At 41.3% G+C, this 20,041-nt stretch overlaps 3 protein-coding genes across 4 annotated transcripts in view; 1 reads left to right on the top strand and 2 right to left on the bottom strand.

Moving 5' to 3' along the window:
• cenpx (centromere protein X) overlaps nucleotides 1-20,041 on the top strand; it is a 141,454-nt gene that overhangs the window by 100,100 nt on the left and 21,313 nt on the right. The window lies entirely within an intron of this gene.
• cant1a (calcium activated nucleotidase 1a) lies at nucleotides 1,391-11,508 on the bottom strand. Of its 2 annotated transcripts, none has more exons than XM_083779448.1 (4): nucleotides 11,379-11,508; nucleotides 4,216-4,890; nucleotides 3,677-3,880; nucleotides 1,391-2,382 (listed from the first exon to the last, which is right to left on the bottom strand). In XM_083779448.1, exons 2-4 carry the CDS (start codon nucleotides 4,865-4,867, stop codon nucleotides 2,012-2,014), a joined length of 1,227 nt encoding a protein of 408 aa, XP_083635574.1. In that variant the 5' UTR covers nucleotides 4,868-4,890; nucleotides 11,379-11,508; the 3' UTR covers nucleotides 1,391-2,011. The 2 variants fall into 2 exon arrangements, with proteins under 2 accessions (XP_083635574.1, XP_083635573.1); XM_083779447.1 differs by lacking the exon at nucleotides 11,379-11,508 and adding an exon at nucleotides 6,831-6,977.
• On the bottom strand, nucleotides 13,245-18,520 carry syngr2a (synaptogyrin 2a). The gene is made up of 4 exons (XM_083780922.1): nucleotides 18,327-18,520; nucleotides 16,958-17,195; nucleotides 16,613-16,749; nucleotides 13,245-16,021 (listed from the first exon to the last, which is right to left on the bottom strand). Exons 1-4 carry the CDS (start codon nucleotides 18,423-18,425, stop codon nucleotides 15,806-15,808), a joined length of 690 nt encoding a protein of 229 aa, XP_083637048.1. The 5' UTR covers nucleotides 18,426-18,520; the 3' UTR covers nucleotides 13,245-15,805.

Below are 20,041 nucleotides of genomic sequence, written 5' to 3'. Positions count from 1 at the left end.
TGTGTGTTTGTGTGCTACAGCTGCACCCTCTGGTGGCGGGCGGGTGGTGTCACAGCGGGACAGACAGACACACACAGACATGATCTGCAGGGTCTCATAGTTAGTGCTCATTGCGTTCGCAACTATTCAGGAATTGAGGTCCATGGCCCACTGGCAATGTGTAGTCACACACACACACACACACACACACGAGTACACGTGTCTTGGAAAAGGGCAGTGAAGTACTCATTTTGTACACAAAAAGAAGTATCAATATCCTTCAATACCCTATTGTAAAAATAGTGTGTTTAAAGTACAAATTCACTACAAAAATGTACTTAAAAAGCACAAACGTATTGGCATCAAAATATACTTTTTTTTGTTTACACCACTGGGCAGGGGGTGTAGTCCTGGTTGATTACTTAAATACGATAAACTAAAGGAATCCATAACAGACATGAAGAAAAAGCAACAGCCAGAAATTTTTAAATAATACATGTATCAACATTTCTAACTGCTGGATTGGTCTCTAAAGACAAGGAAGTGTCCAAATAAAAACTAACAATGTGGGAAAAGATCTTCCCGTTACAGTGCATTAAACAATTGAGCATAAAACAACAAACTAAGTTGATGAAACATTTTGTTGAGAACAGTTTGTGTTCATAAAATTACCTCCACATAATTTGATATATTTAGTTTAGCAGTAATAATCATTATTTGAACAGCTTATGAACCGTAATCATAACAATATTTTGTATTGCATTACCATCACCAAGATGGTGCAACGCTGACAATTAGTTAGCTGACTTGGCAAGAAATGCTTATATTCACATTACCTCTCACCTTTTTATATGAAGTCCACTTCAAGTACAGTAGATTTCCCTCTCGGACACAGCAGTATTTTTGCTTCATTTTAAAGGTTTTATGACATTCTTTTTTCTTTTAGGTTTTATGACCTCAATTACACCCAAAAAACCTGAACTTTGAACATTCAGTGGATTTTCTGTGGTCTGAAGTTTTCTTTGGGGTTTGGAAGCCTTTTGAGCTACAATGAAAACAGGCAAAACAGTGAAAACAGTGACATCTGCTGGCAAATCCAATTGACATATATGGGATTTGCAGGATCTTACATCACAAACAGCAGGAAAATCAGAGCACCCGTTTGAGCCAGAAAACCCCAGATCACAGAAAATCTACTGAATGTTAAAAGTTCATGTTTTTTGGGTGCAATTGAGATTAGTAAACCTAAAAAAAATAAGAACAATTCCAAAACCTTTTTTTTAATGTCACAATCCCTTTAAAATCATCTCAGGGTAGATTAATGTACAATGCTTCTGGTCCGAAACCTGTGGGTTTGTTTATGAGATTCCCTTTTAAACCAAGTGAAACAAAAAGAGAAATCCATGGCAGATTTTTACCAAGATAATCTTTACTTAAAAACAGCAGACATGGAAATATTATGAAGTTACATTTAAATAATCAATTGTTCCTTCAAATAATGTTGACTTTCATTGAACAAATAGACAAAAGAGAACACAGACCTTTAGTCGTTCAACTGAAGGTCACATGTTTGGAGTATATGGCATGTTACCCTTTGACCCGGCTACCCTCATCCCCAATGTGTACAGTACTGTATGTGCATACAAGTAAAGATTTGCTAAAAACAAAAATCACAGTCTCCGATTAATTCATCTTTTGTACATTCATTAGAAGCTACAGCACTTCTGAGGGTCACGTCTGACCAAGTAATGGGATGACATTTGGCTGGTTTGTTCTGGCAAGCTGGCGCTGCATCACCACCTTCCATAAATTGAACCACCATCGACTATCAACAGCTCCAGACCTTTGACTTTTCTGATCACGCTGCCTGGCAAATAACCTCAGAGATACTCTGAGCGGCTGCCGTTTTGTCTTTCCCAAACTTAGAGAACAAGCAGCAAGTCACTTCAACAGTGATTGGATTGTAAACAACACAGAACCACAGTACAGTGGCCTCACGACAAAGGGGGCTTTTTTTAAGCCATCGTTCCCTCTAAATGAACTCCAGCCCTTCATATTTCACATCCCCTATTTTGGTTTCGGGCAAGAGGATGCGTCCGTCTAGTGTGAAGGCCATGATGTATGTGGCGATCGTTTCAGCGTCCTCCTCCGATTTAAGCGCCACTATGATCTGGTCGTCCGTGTTGGGGACGAACTTGAAGGAGGAGAATCCATGGGTGGGGTTTAGCGGACCCACGTGGCTCATGGTGATGTGGCCGAAGTCTGCCGAGCAGCTGAGGACCAGGTTTGTGGCACGCCGTTCGTCCGCCGTCTCCTCGTAGCGTTCCGTGCTGGCACGGCGAGGGAGGAAAAACCAGCGCTGCAGGGTGTCGCTCCAGGCCGCTGACTCGTGTATAAGGTAACCTAAAAGAAGGGAAAGAGAGATATGAGTAAATGTATGCTCAAAAACAGAGGAGCAGTAAGCTGGAACTCACTACCCGGGCCCCAAACACAAAGAGCATCAGCAGCCATCTCCTTTTTGTATTTTTCATGTGTCTATGAGGTGACAGTACTTCATTAGACACCCTGGAGTCGTTTTTATGTGCAATGGTGTATTAACTTTGTATTTAGGGTTTCTTCCTGGAGGCTGAACCCTTGACAGTCAAACGGGCCAATGAAATAAACAGTAATAATTATAGTGACACCACACTATCAGCCCCTCCCCTAACCCCTCCCCCTTTATCATACAACTACAGCTGTGGGTGCGGCTTCAGTTCAGGTGGATCACCACCCATCACCACCAGGCAAACCAGGCATACTTAATGAACTGGTGGGCGTGTCCACATAAAAGCATGATTTTAACAAATACTGTACACTTTTTGGAAAAAGTTCTTCCCCCTTATTTTGTAATAATACCCGATGATCATGTTTTAGGGTGGAAAGAAATTGTGGCACTCCATCTTCAAGGTAATAGATAAGGGTCAAACATGGCTTTTAGAAAATGTTGCAGAATAGTATGTCCAACTATATTAGTAATGTGCTCATATTTATTTATGCTGTAGGTAGTGTAGCTCTTGATTGTTTTGTTTATGTATTGATGTTTGCTTGTATGTATTGTGTTGCAATGTTTGTTCCAGACCAAGGACCACAATGAAAATAGTTGGAACACTATATTGTGTATACTGTATATCACCTTCCTATGAATGTTTTTTAAGTGGTGCAACCACTTCTACAATCAGGAATGTCCGTATCATGTCCATATCATGTCCGTATCCGTCAAGACCCTCGAATGGTGTGCGCATGCGTGAAATTGGAAAGAGAGAAGTATGTGACTGGCTGCCACCTGCTGGACGCAAATCCAACTACTGACTGTCTAGGTTCATTGATATCTATAATAAATGACGAGCAGAGAGAGAGAGAGAGAGAGAGAGAGAGAGGAGGGGGGGAGAGAGGGGAGTTGCACCACTTGGTTCACACAGGTGTGATTTTTTCTTATATGACGTCTAATAAAGTCAAATAAAAATAAATAAATAAAAGTTATTTGTCTGCCCTGTGCAATTTGAGATTATGACGCCTAAAAAAATAAAATCTATAAAAAAATATATAATAATAATAGTGACAGTAACACATAGAGATTGGAGAGCTGTACTGGATAATCATTAGCTGGCAGTATGTGAGTGAGTGTGTGTTGACAGTATAGGTGGGTTTGCGCCCTCACCCGGCGGTTGGATCCCCGCGGCAGTCTTCAGCAGTTTGTATCTGGGGACCCAGTTCTGGTGCAGAACGTCCCCCCTATAGCCCACCACCTTCACCCACTCCGGGTTGTTGTTGACGAACTCCCCCGCCGTGGTGGTCCACTCCTTCCCCAGACCACCCACGTACAGATGCTCATCCTTCACCGCCAGCCACTCTGCTTTGAAACCTGCCGGAAGTGAAACCTGTTTCAACATCCACACATTTGTACAGGGAACCAATTGCTTTGCCCATTAAGACTGGGAAAGCATCTGTGTCATTTTAGATTTGAGCTGAGACGCATTATATTATACTGGCTATTCAAAAACAGCACATATACTAGCTCATAGCGCAAACCTTTGAATATATTTAAAATGAACTTGTTTTGACTCAAATCTTTTCTTGGGGCCCGTGGAACAACATGTTGTTGAAATGGGGGTCTACAGCCAAATACATATATTTTTTGGTTCTTGACATGAAAGGGTTTGAGCACCACAGATATAGCAACTGCGGGGCATCACTAACCTTTGGCCACAGAGCCGTCTCCGTCGGACAGGATGACCCACGGCACGGCCTTGTCACCGTCGACGTTGTACACGACACCCGTCCGGTCGTCGACGCTGTAGAGCTTCCCGTTGAACACCACCAGCTCAGAGAGCTCCATGCCCCTTCCCTTCTCCGACAGATGGCTCTCCAGCACCACCCTCTCTGGGTCCCACTCCACCGCCACCTTGTCGCCACTCTGGGACACCAGCAGGTAGCCGCGGCGCATGTAGCTGAACCACGTCATCTTCTTGTCGCTGCGCGAGTTGGTGTCGAGGTCGGCGATGACCCCGATGCGGTAGCGGGTGCCCTGCGGCGTGCGCTCAGGGGCGCTGAGCGGGTAGGTGTCGTTGTAGCGGGACTCTGCCTCCTGCCTGAGACCGGTGTGGCCGGGCCTCCAGCTCTGCGGGCTGTGTTCCGGACGGGACCGCAGCCCCGGGCCCAGGTGCATGAAGAGCACGAGCACCAAGACAACGGTCGCCGCCACCGCCACGATGGACCGCCATTTGAGGCGGAAACGAGGGTCAGTGGTGTTGGCCATGGAAGCCAACATGGGGAGACCGCCAACAGAGATGCGCAGAGGGTTCATAGGATCATTCTGCTCTAGTAGAGTGTAGCCTGGGGGAGCAGGCATGGGGGAGTGTGCACCGCCAGGAGCTGTAGGGAGGAGAGAGAGAAGGATGGTATAATGCCCCAAATCAAACCCACTGATTGCTTATTTCTTATGTCAGTTGTGGGTAGGCTGACTAGGTGTCCTACTTTATGCGAGACTGAATTGAATTTCGTCCCGCATACCAGATGATGTCCCACATTTTGAATGGCTCTCATTTTCAAAAGTATCAAACTACAGCAGGACCAATGTGGGAAACAAAGGAAAAACAGTCTTTTCCTTTGGAAATTCTAGATAGATAGACAGACAGCTTTAAGGTCTGTGTACTGTAAACACAAACATTGAAGACAAAAGTGTGTAAACACAAACATTGAAGACAAAAATGACAAAAGTGAGGACGCAAATTGTGATTGGCCAGAATGACATAAGATTAAGAACCATGAAACTGTAGCTTCCTTTACAATATTCACATTAGTGTGGGAGTTGGGAAAGTTACATTCAAATGAAATGTCCTTTATAATGATAAAGGCCCAACATGTTACAGTATGTAACCTGCATGCTGGTAGTCTGATTGTGTGCTATGATCGAATCAAAGCAAAGCTTACAGATGGGCAGGATAGACAATATTTAGATAGACATTATATAACAATTTTAGACTATCTCTGCCTTGTAAATAACGTGGTACATTGTCCCAAACATACTCTTTGTTCCACAATAGTTGTTTAGGCCATTATGTCCATGATTGTATGTACTCAGTACCAAATATCATGACACCTCGGCTCAAACATATTCCTGGTCAACAGTTTAACCGACATTCTAATCAGTGCTTGTGATACTGTATATTCAACTGCATGTAACCAATAACCACGCCACACAAAACACACTGTTGCAGGTGTACTACAAAGTGTCTACCAAGAGTCCAAGACAAATGTGCTTTGGCCAGAGAACTGGCCCAACATGTAAAACCACATCAATCTGTTCAGCCAGACAGCCACTATTTGCCTTAAAACCAATGGTATTAAATTACTGTCAAATGTCAAGCCAATTGTGTACTCCTCAGGCAGTGTTGTACAAACACTAGAAAAAGTGCCCTTCTGGGCACAGGTCTCCACCAGGAGTATAGGACTGTGATAGGAATGTGATAGGAATGTTTGGGAAAATGTTTAGGAGTAATATAAACAATATAAACGTTTCTTGCAACGATTGTCTTCATTTTGTTGAGGAAATGCAGAGCCAGTTCACTCATAGCATCTCTGAGGATACAATTCTGGATGAGCAGGACATGTGCAGCATTTTGTACAAAACGGGCTACTCCTGAAAACTTTGGAAGGCAATCTTAGCTAATCAGTGTAGAATCTGAGAAATCCAAACAGGCTTGTCTTGATCACACCCTCTAGCGAGTGCATACATAAGTTGTATACAGAATACAGATCGGCGCAGTTATAGGTAAAACAGGAAATTACCTGTTATAGCGCCACCGTGAGGCTGATTTGGGAAAGAAATAGTGGCATGTCGTCCTCAGCCTAGTGGAAATGTGCGTGTATAATTTCATGGAAATTGGACACTGTGTTTGTGATTTGTTGCATTTTGTTCGAAACGGACCAATCATGTGAGCTTTGGAACTAGAAGCCAATCTTAGCCAATCAGGAGGAAGATGGGAAATTGTGCAGATCCGTGTTGATCACATGACTATGGAGATAGTGTATACCGAATTGTGTGATGTATGGATAAAATGTGTACGAGTTATCTACAGAAATGGACGGACGGACGGACACACACACACACACACACACACACACACACACACGGCAAAACATACGCAATGTAGGCACAGATCTACCTGTAGATAATTAGCCAGCTACATAACTATATATTGTACAAGATTAAATATGGACAACTCCAAGTTACCAAAGAAGCACAGATACATGTAAGCTAAAACCATTTAAACAATTCAATTAATTCTGATGCCTACAGTAGATATTCATACCATGATTAGTGTCCACAGGCAGGTCCTTCATCCATGTGACAAGTCAAAACGCCTTACATTTGAAATAGGACTTAAAATCCAAGGTAAAACTCATATGACTGTGTGACAGTCCTGCGTGTTACTGTACTACATTCTTTGAGTCAGCCAGTCAGGTGAACAAAAGCAGAAAGAGGCTGCCTGGGAATCACCGGCATGTCACACAGGTAATGTACCACGTCAACATAAAGAGAGGGAGTGGCCCACTGGGGCCATTCAGTCCCTTTAGAAAGGGACAGTTTCAACAGGTAAAGCAGGAAATACACTATCAAGCTACCTGATCTGGTATCCGGAGAAGTGCGTTTTAGTTTCACTTCACCTTATTTACTTCACTTCATTTAAAGGACAACTTTAGTTTTTTTCAACCAAGGTTCATGTTTTAGGTTGTTATTAGAGAAACTAAAAGGTGAGTGTTCATTTTCTTTCATTTGCTGCTTTCTTTCGTTTTGGGGATTTTAGCAGTTTTTGACAAGGGGGCGGGGGCATTCGAGCATGGGGCTAAATATGTATTTTTTTACAAAATATTATGGCGATTTATTTCTTTATTATTTACTATAGTCCTAATAAACCCCAAGAAATTACATCTGGCCACAAAAGATCACAGGATCTATTGAATGTGACAAACTGACATATTGAGCCTATACACACTGCAGTATAAGCCTTCCCCCAGTAGGCTACCTTCACATTCAGTAGATCCTGTGATCTGCTGTGGCCAGATGTAATTTCCTGGGGTTTATTAGGACTATAGTAAATAATAAATAAATAAATCACCATCAAATTTGGTAAAAAAACAAACATATTTAGCCCATTTTGAGAGAGAGAGAGAGAGAGAGAGAGAGAGAGAGAGAGAGAGAGAGAGAGAGAGAGAGAGAGAGAGAGAGAGAGAGAGAGAGAGAGAGAGAGAGAGAGAGAGAGAGAGAGAGAGAGAGAGAGAGAGAGAGAGAGAGAGAGAGAGAGAGAGATAGATAGATAGATAGATAGATAGATAGATAGATAGATAGATAGATAGATAGATAGATAGATAGATAGATAGATAGATAGAGAGATAGAGAGATAGAGAGAGAGGATAGTTGTTTAGAGTTAACACTAGAGAAAGTAGGAATGCTAAAAGTTTAAACACCAAAGTAGGTTTAATTGCCCTGCCCTCTCCCACTTAGACACTCCCACCTGGACAACTGTACAACTGCACAACTGTATTTCCGAGCCTAAAGGCCAGACCGCAGCAGTGCAACTCCTTGAAACATGCGACTACTTGCAACTACTTGCAACATTCTCCCTAATAGCAGTTGCAAGGAGTTGCATTGGTGTGGTCTGACTCTGACCTAAAAACAGTTTTGTTGTTGCATTGGTGCAGTCTGGCCCGTGAGCTACTTTGCACCCGAAGGGCCTACACTACACTATTCCCAACTAAATTCCAATGACCTCTTAATCCAACCTCAGGAACTTTACTCCCTGTGGCCCAAACATGGCTGCATTTCTCTGAAAATGAGCAAGGGGAACCCGCCTCTCCTGAAAGGCTCTTTCATAGCCAAGCCAAACAGCAGTCCATTATGGCAGCATCATCAGTGGCTTACAGTATGTGCTCTGAAGTAGACCAGCTATCCACGATCTAAAAATACACTATCATGAAGCCTGTTGGAATTGAACAAAATGACTTTACTTCAGGGTTATTGTCACATTACAGATTTACAGGGCAGGCATAAAAGTGTGGGTGAAATTATTGTTGTTCAAACGAGTTATAATTGTAAAGAATAAAGCAAGAAACAAGGAAAGATATTACAGATTTACAGCCAGGGCAGGCATAAAAGAGTGGGTGAAATTATTTGTTGTACAAGCAAGCGAGTTAAAATCGGTAAAGAATAAAGAAAGAAACAAAGTAAGATAACAAGAATGCACAATGCCAAATATACATAAGGTGCATACTACATAGTCAAGGTAGAAATAGAATTAGACAGAAATGCTTCTTCTGCAAGTAGAAAAACATTTGCAGCAAATTATAAATAGCAGCAGTTATAGAATCATAGTCTCTTGTGCTGGTGAGAGAATTTTTATGTACTGAATTCCAAATGTAGTGGATCTGAGTCCACAACACAGAACACACACAAACTAGCGTGACTTATATGGAACAGAATTCTACAAAGGAGAACACAGCAAGAATATTTAGCTAGGGTTCTCTCTGAATAATCAGAATAATGCAGATGATCAGCTGACACTGAAACAAAATAGATTCATTCAATAGTCCTACCCCTTCTCCTTCTTTTGCGTTGAACTACCGTCATCTCAAACAACACTCAATAACCGGCTTACTGCATTCGTACTGTTAAAAATCCATTCTACTACAGATTACATACAATGCAATCATGACTAAGGGAGTGAACTTTATGGATGATGATAGATTGACAGTGCAAGTCCAAGGTGCAAAGTGCAAACCATTCAAGCATTCTAGTGAATAGGCTGTTTACAGTTCACCCAGAATCCACCAGTAATCTCGGTGAGCTCAGGTTACCCACACAAATGTATAATTAAGCGAACAAGATTCAGGAAATCACAACTGGCTTTTACCTGCACTGTTGAAAAGCCACAAATCCAGCAGGCTCAAAAAGAAATCCATCATAAACAAATCGAAAGTAATAACAGTGACAACTACACACCCACATATCAGAGCTGCTCCTGTGATGCAACGAGCGAAGCTGGATAAAGGCCCAAGTGCGATCTGGGAGAGAGAGGGTTTTGGGATCCTATAGTGTGTGTATAGTTTCAATGTACAATACATAGATTTTATTATATATAAAGATAGATATTATACTGCTTGTATATGATTTATTTACCTACGATCCTAGATTACTATTTCTAGTATGCATTTGATGTATTACAGTAACAGAACAGTGTCTTGTTTTCCTTGTAGATCTGCTATTTTGAAAAACCGTGAAAATCTTTGCAAATCTTACTATAAATAAATAATTTAAAGGGAATATTTTTAACTCAAAGCTTTGCTTCTGGGTGTCCCTGGCACCAAAGAAGAGAACATTTTCATATGGGGACCAGTGGCCAAATAAATATTATTTTGGGGTGTCCTTGGCAAAGAAGTTTGAGAACTACTGCTTTAAACAACAACAAGCATAAACACGTGCTCTCTGAAACTCTCCCTGCCTCTGAACCATCCTCTCCCATTTGAGAACATCTGGGGGGATGGACTTCAAAGCAAAGTGATCATGTTGAGAAGAGAAATGAAGCACACAGGTGTTCCTTCCAAGACAATAAATAGTTTACTGAGTGCTGTGGGCTATGCTGTGGGATGCGCCGTGTGGCATTCCTGCAACAACACTGGGTAATAATACGCTAATCGCTAATTTACAAATACTTAAAACATGGGTCTTCAATAGGGGGTCTGTGACCCCCCAGGGGTCCTCAGAGGCTGGGGCACCACATCACTATGTGATAAGAACTTAAAACAGTAATAAATTAATACGGCTCGGGTTAAAATAATTATAACCACATGCATCCACAAGCATCGCTATTCTGGAAGGACCATTTTACCGAAAAGAGCAGATACAATCCGTGTTGTGAGCTTGTAGATCTGCAATTATTGGCAAAGAGGTTTGGTGTGAGGGGAAAGCAGACCAAGTACAGAGCCAAAGGTCAAGTTATTTCTGAAAATAGTCAAAATACACATGAATCCAACACTCACTGATGGATAAAGCATGATGAAGATATTATGAAATCTATGAAAATCTGAATTGTATACAGTATGTAATAATGGGGGATCCCTGCTTCAACTCTCTCTCAGCTAGGGGGTCCTTTGGGCTGGAAAACGTTGAAGACTGGCAGACTGCCCTGCCTTCAAATCTAATGGCAAATTAAATGGTACAAGTTATAAGGAGAGACTTATTTCATGCACAGTAATTAGACTGTTAGACTACATTTGGTGGTTGTGACGTTGGTAGAGTGCATATCTCTCTCTCTTCACACACACACACACACACACACACACACACACACCCCCCCCCCCCCCCCCCCACACACACACACACACACACCCCTTGCTAATTATTAACCAGTAGTAATACAGCTTTCCGTGTAGCTATTACAGACTGTAATGTTGGGGAGAGGAATAAGCAATAAGGCATCGCTCTCTCTCTCCCCACACACACGCACACGCACATGCAGTCACACACACACACACACACACACACACACACACACACACACACACACACACACACACACACACACACACACACACACACACACACACACACACAGCTAATTATTAAACAGTACTAGTACATCTTTCCGTATAGCTTACAGACTGTAAGTAATGTTGCCAGGGGGAGGAATAAGGCAGGGTTAGAATGTGCCATGAATGCCATCACATAAACGATGACATTGATCTCTCTAACACATAAAACACTAGCCCAAACATTTAAATGTTTGGGCTAATAAAACACAATCTCTCGCACAATTTCCAGTCAGGTCAACTAAATGAAGTACCGTAGTTTGATTCGGACTCACTGTAGACGTTAGCTCTTCATTGAAACGTCCTAAAAAGGAGGTTGTAGTTGGGATAACATTGCTTCTTTGGATCCCCAGTCTCAGTCTCTGCCTGCGTTCCGTTCCGTTCGTTTACCAGAAAAATGGTAACACATTACTTCCTGTATGCGGTGATGACGAGCGTGTCGCGTTACTGTCATACAGCAGCCTGCGCACAGTCTGCGCACTGCCTGCGCAGTGTGCTGCACAGTCTGCGCACTGCCTGCGCAGTGTGCTGCACAGGGCGCACAGTCTGCGCACTGCCTGCGCAGTGTGCTGCACAGGGCGCACAGTCTGCGCACTGCCTGCGCAGGGTGCTGCACAGGGCGCACCCACAACTGGCGTCAAATTCAAGTTCTCAGATTGGTTCCAGACAAGACAGTCCCTGCTGCATGTGCATGGTGGTCCCCCAATCCCCAACATCAGCAGTGGAAAGCTTATTATTAGAAAACATAGCATAGGCCTACATTAACCACTTCAGCCTATTTAAACTTTTAAAACGATCTACAAGCTAGATCTGCTATTTTCTATACTTTTGCTACTTTAATTATTATATATTTATATTAATTATATTTTGATGCCAATACTTTTGTACTTTTACTCAAGTACATTTTGAATTCTGGACTTTTACTTGTGACATGTAAAACATTTGAGTACTAAGAAGCATCTGATTTTGAAATTAAGTAAAAGTACAAAAGTACCGTCCATCAAAATATATAAGCAAAATGAAAAGCACTCATAATTAACTCATGCAGAATGTCCATTACTTGCATTGGTGTGGACTGGCCTTATAAAGTACATCATTTGAGAGCAATTACAGCAGGTGACACTTCCATGGGCGCAGGTGTGGAGAGCTGCCTGGTGAGTGACCTCAAACACCTTCCTCAGACTGGTCAGTGGTCAGAGCCCCCTCGAAGGCCGACACGTGGGCGAGGAGGTCATCGAGGTCTAAATTATGCAGCATTGTGAGGGACAGCCTCGTCTGTTGCCTCTGCTACAGGGTAGCCAGGAACGGAACGCTCAAATGTGGCTGGGGTGTTTTAAAGACCAAATGGCATCATTTTAAATTGCCACAGTCCTTGCCAATGGAGAAGATCTGGTGATCTTGGGACAAGCCTCGGGGCAGTCGGGGGGAGCTCTCTTTGCTAGTACCCAAAGAGGTCCAGCGAGCTGAACCAGATGCAGTGGTGGAAGAAGTAGCATACTCACATTTTTGTATAAAGTATCAATAACGCAATATAGAAATACTGTTACAAGTCCTGTATTCAAAATTGACTTGAGTAAAAATGGCATAAAAATGTACTTAAAATACCAAAAGTAGATCATCTGCATTATTCTGTAGGCACCCATGCAGAAGGTCCTGCAAAAAGAAAAGATCTACAAGATCACAATGTGTCACATTGCAAGGCATTGTGAGCTTGTAGATTGGCCATTGTGCTGAAGTGGTTACTGGTTAATGTATGTTTTGTAATAACAATCCAAATCTACAAAGTAAGTAACTATAGTAGTAACTAAAGTGTTCTAATAAATGTAGTGGAGTAAGAAGTACAATATTTGTACAGTATACTTGAGTAAATCACTTACTCCAGATCCAGAACAACTCCACAATGACACACAGACTATCATTCTATGCAAACTGAACAGACTGTACGAACACTTGGACACTTACTCTGGTGCGGGAGGGGGGAGGGGGTTACATATGTATGTATACACTGTATGCATATAGAACAATGGGGGGGGGGGGGGGGGGGGAGGATGGCACATGATTTACTGTGAACAAAAAATGAAATGGAACACTGAGTGGGGAGAGTTAATTTATGGAGAAATAAAACCTAAACAAAAGTACAATAATGCTGTAAATGTTTATGTTCACTCTCCTCCCAGTTCTGTACAACTGTATGAATAAGTTTGCTTATCAATAAACAGAATTTAAAAAAATAAAAAAGTATTTGACATATGTTATGCTATGTTTTGTGGTCAAAGGTCATGGCCAGCGATGTGGGTAGGCTCAACTATGCACACCTCTAAGCTGCCGACCAGATTGTGTGTAGTGTAAACTCAACTCAAAACTAACCTAAAAGAATAGATTACCTTAAAATGCAATCAGGCTTACAAGAACACCAGTTTGAAAACCTTGATAATAGCATCCTATGCCCCCACCCTCTTTCTGTAAATATACCTTTAGCTGCTGACCTTGTACTGAAATGTATTTTTATTATATATGTATGTATTGTTTGTATTATTGATGAATTGAGTACAATGGACCACAATGGAAACAAGACAAATTAATATGTGGCATGTAAACTGCATTACATGGACAATTTCAAAGTCAGGGGCACTTGGTTAAGTGCCCTTTTAATAGCTATAAATGTAGCACATACTGTATAAGTTACAACTATTTGTCAGTTCAAATTCCTTCACTCTAATCAGTAATCGTTTCTCAAATATTTGCTTAAAGAACACACCCGAAGGAAAGTCCTGTTTGAACCGGAAGAACATAAAACATGGCTGAGTCAGTGCTGAACTCAAAACATGACAAGTTTTTATTTGGCAAAATGTAACTGAAGTACTGTACATACGCGTAACAGTATACTGTATGAGAAACTATGTGTTATTCTAATAAAGGCCAGACAGCACCAACTAGTCACAACTCCTTGCAACAAAACTGTTTTAAGGCCAGTCCACACCAATGCAACTTCTTGCAAAGGAGTGGCATCGGTGTGGACTGGCCTTATAACCTCAGAGCACAACATCAGACATTTGTAGTCACAACTTGCTAGACTGTGAAATAAGAAAGAAATAAGATACCAGTATGATTGTCTAATCCTGAATCACCAGGATTTAAAAGGTTTAAATTAGCGAATACATATACTCCATACTAATTATGCCATTATTGTCAACAAATTACCGAAATCGACATTTTGGCTTAACTGTTAAGTGTAATTGAAAAGTAAAAGAAAAAGAATACATTAGAATTACAACAGTAAAGCTCCTTTAAAGGCACATTAAGAGTTTTGCAGAGGTAGCAGACAAACAGGTCAGGACCTAGATATGGTCACCTTAAATCTTAATGTATATTAAAATGCACCATTACATACAGTCATTTGCAGCAGTCTGGGATTGATAAACATTTTGGATAACGATCTTAGATTGTGTTATAGAGATGCATGCGATTAACAATCCCAAAGAAAGTAAGGCATGTTATTCAGTGCACAAAAGCCCTTTTCAGTTCAGTGGTTAGTTATACAGCTACAGCAATACAGTAGTTTTCTGAAACATGTTCCAATGCACCCAATGAAAAATGTATGGGTTTGTGGAAAAATAAGAACAATGCTTAGCATTACACATTTTCTGAAGAAACATATTCTTGGGCAACTATGCTAATGTAAAAGAAGATTTATGTGCATTAGAAAGTAAAACGAAGATTCATGCAAAATGTCCAAAGCTCAGGCTTTGGACTTAAAATGCAAAGCGACTTTCCCTGCAACAGTGTACACCGTCACATAATCTCAGATTTGTGCTTTGCTTTGATATTAATGCACATTAAAAGGTCCATGCACACTTCTGAGTTTTTTAGATTTTTAGCTGCGTTCTTCCGCCATTTTTCCTGAAAAACGCATCCAGTCTACAAGTCAGTTAACCCTGAAGTCCCTATTTGGGCAAATGTTCAAATAGCAGGTCTACAAGCAAGATTGCAGATTGGCCGTTTTCATTATTTGTCAAGTCTATAGGGCAGGGCTTAGGTGGTTAAAAGCACTTAACTTGAAGAATTATGCAAAAACTAAAAAGCTAAAGGGGGAAAGTAATAATTAAAGAGTTAAGCATGGCACAGTGCCTTCATCTCCTCCCAGGCTACTTTAACTTATCACAATATACTCTCAGATTTCACCTATATCAGGTGTGTGTATAAAGCAAGTAAATATAGCCACAGAATTACAAATCAAATAAAAATAAAAACCAAAATACAATTGCAAACTAAAAACATAACAGCGTGATCGCACCCTCCAATGTGCAAATTAAAGAAAAAAACTTAAATGGATAGCTCACCCCAAAAAATACTTTTTTTCTATCGATTACTCGCCCCATGGATATTTCTTTGTCGCATTCCTAGGCCAATAATTTGATGACCAGTCTCCTTTATGTCTCCATAGGAAATTAGGAACCACTGCTGGTCATAACATGATTGGCTTAGGAATGCATCAAAAACAAAATAAATATTCATGAATTTTTCATGGGGTGAGTAATCGATAGAAAAAATGTTATTTTTTTTGGGTGAACTATCCCTTTATGTTTCAAAAAGGAAAAATAAATGTGGAGTGCGGAATACAGTTCAAACTGTAAATGAAATAAAGGTAACCTCTTTATTAAGAAGGTTTCCAGTCAGTTTCACGTATAGGGCTCCCAGTAGTCTAGTATTGGAGTGCTGGAGGCTGGTATTCTCCAGGAGGACGCTCCTCACTTTGGGTGACAGGTGACTGTTGGTAGCCCTGCGGGCCACTGCTGGGGTACGGTGGATAGCTAGGTGGATATGGAGTGCTCTGGTCCTGGGCTGGGTCTGTGTAGCCAGAGTCCAAGTCACTTACACCTTGGCTGTATCCGCTGTAAGCGAAATATGTCAAAAGACCCTGTGAAAGAAGAGGAATAGAAGTTACAGAATTGAAATGACTACTATACTACTACTACTATTCATAACATTAATGCAATTGTGCACGTCTTTTTTTTATATTTTTTTTTATCCCACGATTTTGTAACCCATTTTTCACCCCTGTGTCAATCATCTAATGTGATCCTGGGCTCTACACACCCTCCACCAACCTAGTCCCCATAGATGGGGGACAAGGGGAGAGCAACGGACTTGATTTGTGCACGTCTGACACTGAAATATCAGTCAACTTGGCTGAGCAGTAGGCCCAGACGGTTAGCTTAACCGTCTGGGCACCTAGGCTGCTGAGCCAGCCTGATGGCGTGCCGCGGGTTTGACTCCCGATCCTGACGGCCTTTGCCGCGCGTCTTCCCCCCCCCCCCCCCATCTCTCTCCCCATTTCCTGTCAGATTACTTTCAAGCTATCAATAAAAAAACAAAAACTTGGCTGAGCTGTAAAAAAAAATCATCAGGGGAAATCGGGGCATAGATTCCTTCCATTCTAGTCCATGTCATTTTGCTAGTCAAATGCTGACCACACCCGGTGCATGAGAAAAGCAGTGAAGCAGCTTACCCAGGTGATGATGGAGAAGAAAGAGAAAGCTATTACAGCTTGAGCAGCATCAATTTGAACGAGTGAAGTGTCAGTGGTGTGGGACCACCGGTTGGCCAGGACACAGAAGCAGATGAACCACAGGAACGTCCAGGCTCCTACAGCCCAAGATGGGAAATTATTGTAAAAATTCTTAAATTTAAAGATTATATTTTTTTCCATTTCCTGAAAACTAATGGTTTTGGACATACAAGCTTCTGTCTGATGTTCAGAAGTTGGTGAACTTTCCCAGATAATAATAAAAATAATATAAATCAATGTTTATTCCATGCATATAGGCATATAGATTTAAATTTTCACTCTTACCTGAAAAGACCAGATCACCAGTAACAATGTATCTTCTGTCTTTGGCATTGCTGATCTGGGGGAAGTACACATCCAATGCGATGAAGATAACGCATGCCAGGAAGGCCAGAATTCCTATTCCTACCCCATAACTGCAGGCACTATTATCCTTGTTGTACATGCAGTGGGAAACGTCCCCTGTTGATGGGTTGACGTAGCCCTCCGCCGTGATAGTTGCAAAAACCACAATGGAAAACACCTGCCGGGAGAGAGGGAATAATGCATTATACTTTAATGGTGGCAAGGGACTCTATCCAGGTTTGCATATTAACCAAAATTAAACTCTAGATATTTTGTAGGCCGGTGTCTCCCAGGTCTCTATCTTTATACTCTAAGGTCTCTATCCTTGCGTTGCGTGTCTCCTTTCTTCCCTCTACACCACATATTTATGCCAAAAACAGCCGATCAACAAGCTCCCAATGCGTACGTGATGTAGATATGATATTTTCACCACATTTTCCCTATTATGTCAAGGGACGCCAGGATTCAAGTGGTAAAGGCAGTCTTTAGGCTATGCATAAAGACGTGCAGAGAGAGAGAGAGGCAGAGAGAGATTAAATTATACTATAATAGTGCCAACTGGGGCGGGCCAGACTCTAGCTTTGCATCTTAAGCCTGGGGCTCGTGCATAAAGATATGCATTAAGTCAACCAGTTGTGAGATTGTGTGATGCATGTCACATGATTCACATAGCTAGAGATTACCCACTTGCTGGTTCCCCTCCCAATATCACTTGTCTTGAACATATCCGTATGCAACTTGTCATCAACGTTGAAATAAATATAAGAGACTTAATTTGTTTGATGAATTCTCAGCTGCCACTGTTGCCAGATTTTTAACTACAGAGCCTTCATTTCAAATCCTGTTTTCTCAACTGAACTCACAAAAAAAGACTAATGTAAAATGTCACATCATGCGGTAGCAGGTGATACGCATCACAAGTGGTGTGTTTGTTGCAGTTTCACCATGATACATCATTCTGAGCTCGTATAGATTTACACAACAAAGTGGCAGAAACGATAATGTGACTTTGGTGACACAGCACAAGTTCAAGAGCTAAAGTTAGCCTGGTTATTATGCTAAGGCTGTGCCGTTGCAACAAAAAAAAGTTACATCCTTGAACTTTCTGACAGGCAAAAAGTTACTATGTAAACTACAAGTTTTCGTCCTGGCTATAATAACAGAGATGACTATAGTGTCATATTATGTGTAATACTAATAACATTAATAAACTAATGTAACTACAGTGTGACCGCTGGCTGGCTGACATTAGCCAGCTAGCTAACAGCACAGCACACAGTATTTGCTTTGAAAAGGCATCATCACTCACCCAACTCAAGACGCGTAGAATTGTTTGAGGTCGTTTCACAAAACCTAGGACATCAAAGGCACCACCGGCGAATGCCGCCCCGTACGCACCGCTTTCCATTTTACTTTTTTTGCGCAAGAAATCTGTCAGTAAATTAAGTTTGCCCTAATGTCGTCTGACTGTTCTGCTTGATGTCAGTTTACTTTTGTTTTCTCTCATCATCAGTTTCCTGAAACTTTTTTTTTTGCCCCGCCCCTTCTTTGAACACGTCTGCAACCTGCTGCTTTGCATGTCCGATCTATAACGGATACGGAAATGGTCTGTGTGCGCGCGTACTTGTGTGCGTGGAAGTTACCGAATATAGTAGGCGGCCTCTAGACCGGATCTGAGCGTTGAGAAGCAAATAGAAACCAGACGCGTGGTTACCCTAATAACACACACACACTTGTCACTTATTATAATGGTATTTCTCCTCTGTTTGTTATTAATTAGTACCTGCCTGGTGACGTTTTCTTTTAAATTGTAGCCAACTGTTTGGATAATCTGAATCGTAATTATTTGAATGAGATTGATTGAAAATGTCAAACAATTTGCAGAATGGGCACAGTGCAAGGAAAGTGCAGGTCAATACAAAATCTAAAGAGGAAAACTATATCATACAGAGAGTCGAGAGAGAGGCTCTCTGAGAGCCTCTCTCTCGACTCTCTGTATGATATAGTTTTCATCTTTAGATTTTGTATGACAAACTATAAAGGCATAATGTCAACGTGAGCTTTGAAATCAGTGGCAGGTTGTCGAGGAATTGCATTGGCACCCCCTGGTGTCGTACTTGTGCACAATACATTTTCTATTCTGGTCATAATTTAGGTACCCTGGACGTTCGATCTTGATTTCAATTCTGGTTAGAGTTTCCAACGTAAACAAATATAATATAATATATGCCTGCATTCATTATTATGGGTTTCTGCGATAGTATCTAATCAATAAAAGTGGCAAAAAGGAACGTCCTTTATTCCAAGACCGTATTCTGCAGCCCTAAAACCGTCTAAATTATTTGGACGCATATTCTTAACTGAATTTCTGCCAGGCAGACCACTTTATGGTAATTGACATAACTAGACCCACCTGTGCTTGCCTTAATTAAAATGGAGGGGGTAAGTTCAGACAGTTCTTTTACCTTTTAAAATTTATACTTTTTTCTTTTTGGACACAGCACATTTCTGATATGAATAACTATTATAAGGGTCTGAGAGATCGGGGCTTAAGACTATGGGTATGGTCTGCATGGGGTGGGCTATTCATATCACTATGCAAGGTTTCCTGTCACAGGAAAGTAGCATCATTTTGATTGTGAGAGTATTGACCATTGTCTTCATTTTGGGTAACATGTAGTGAAGAGGCTGTTGAGAAAGCAAATACTTCAGTGACTTTAACCAGGACCATGGCATGCAACATTGACTTCAATCTTGAGAGTTGTGATGTTGAATATGAGTAAGTAGAATTTTTGTATTTCTGCTGGAACCTTCCTAATGCCATTTGTATTGTCTCTCATCTCGGAGTGATTCTTATTTGTACTTCAACTTTGATATTGAAGCATGTACAGTGAAACACTACATAGGCCTAGCATAAGTTCTCCCAACACTATTAACTATGTATTTTTATATTTTAAGACACATACTGTATGGCTTGTTCATTGAAAGGGCCATATTAATGCCATAAAATGATTAAGAACTAGG

Source organism: Protomyctophum parallelum (genome assembly GCF_964188405.1).
Source record: "Protomyctophum parallelum genome assembly, chromosome: 13".
NCBI classification, from domain to species: Eukaryota; Metazoa; Chordata; class Actinopteri; order Myctophiformes; family Myctophidae; genus Protomyctophum; species Protomyctophum parallelum.
This window is presented reverse-complemented; position numbering and strand designations above follow the sequence as displayed.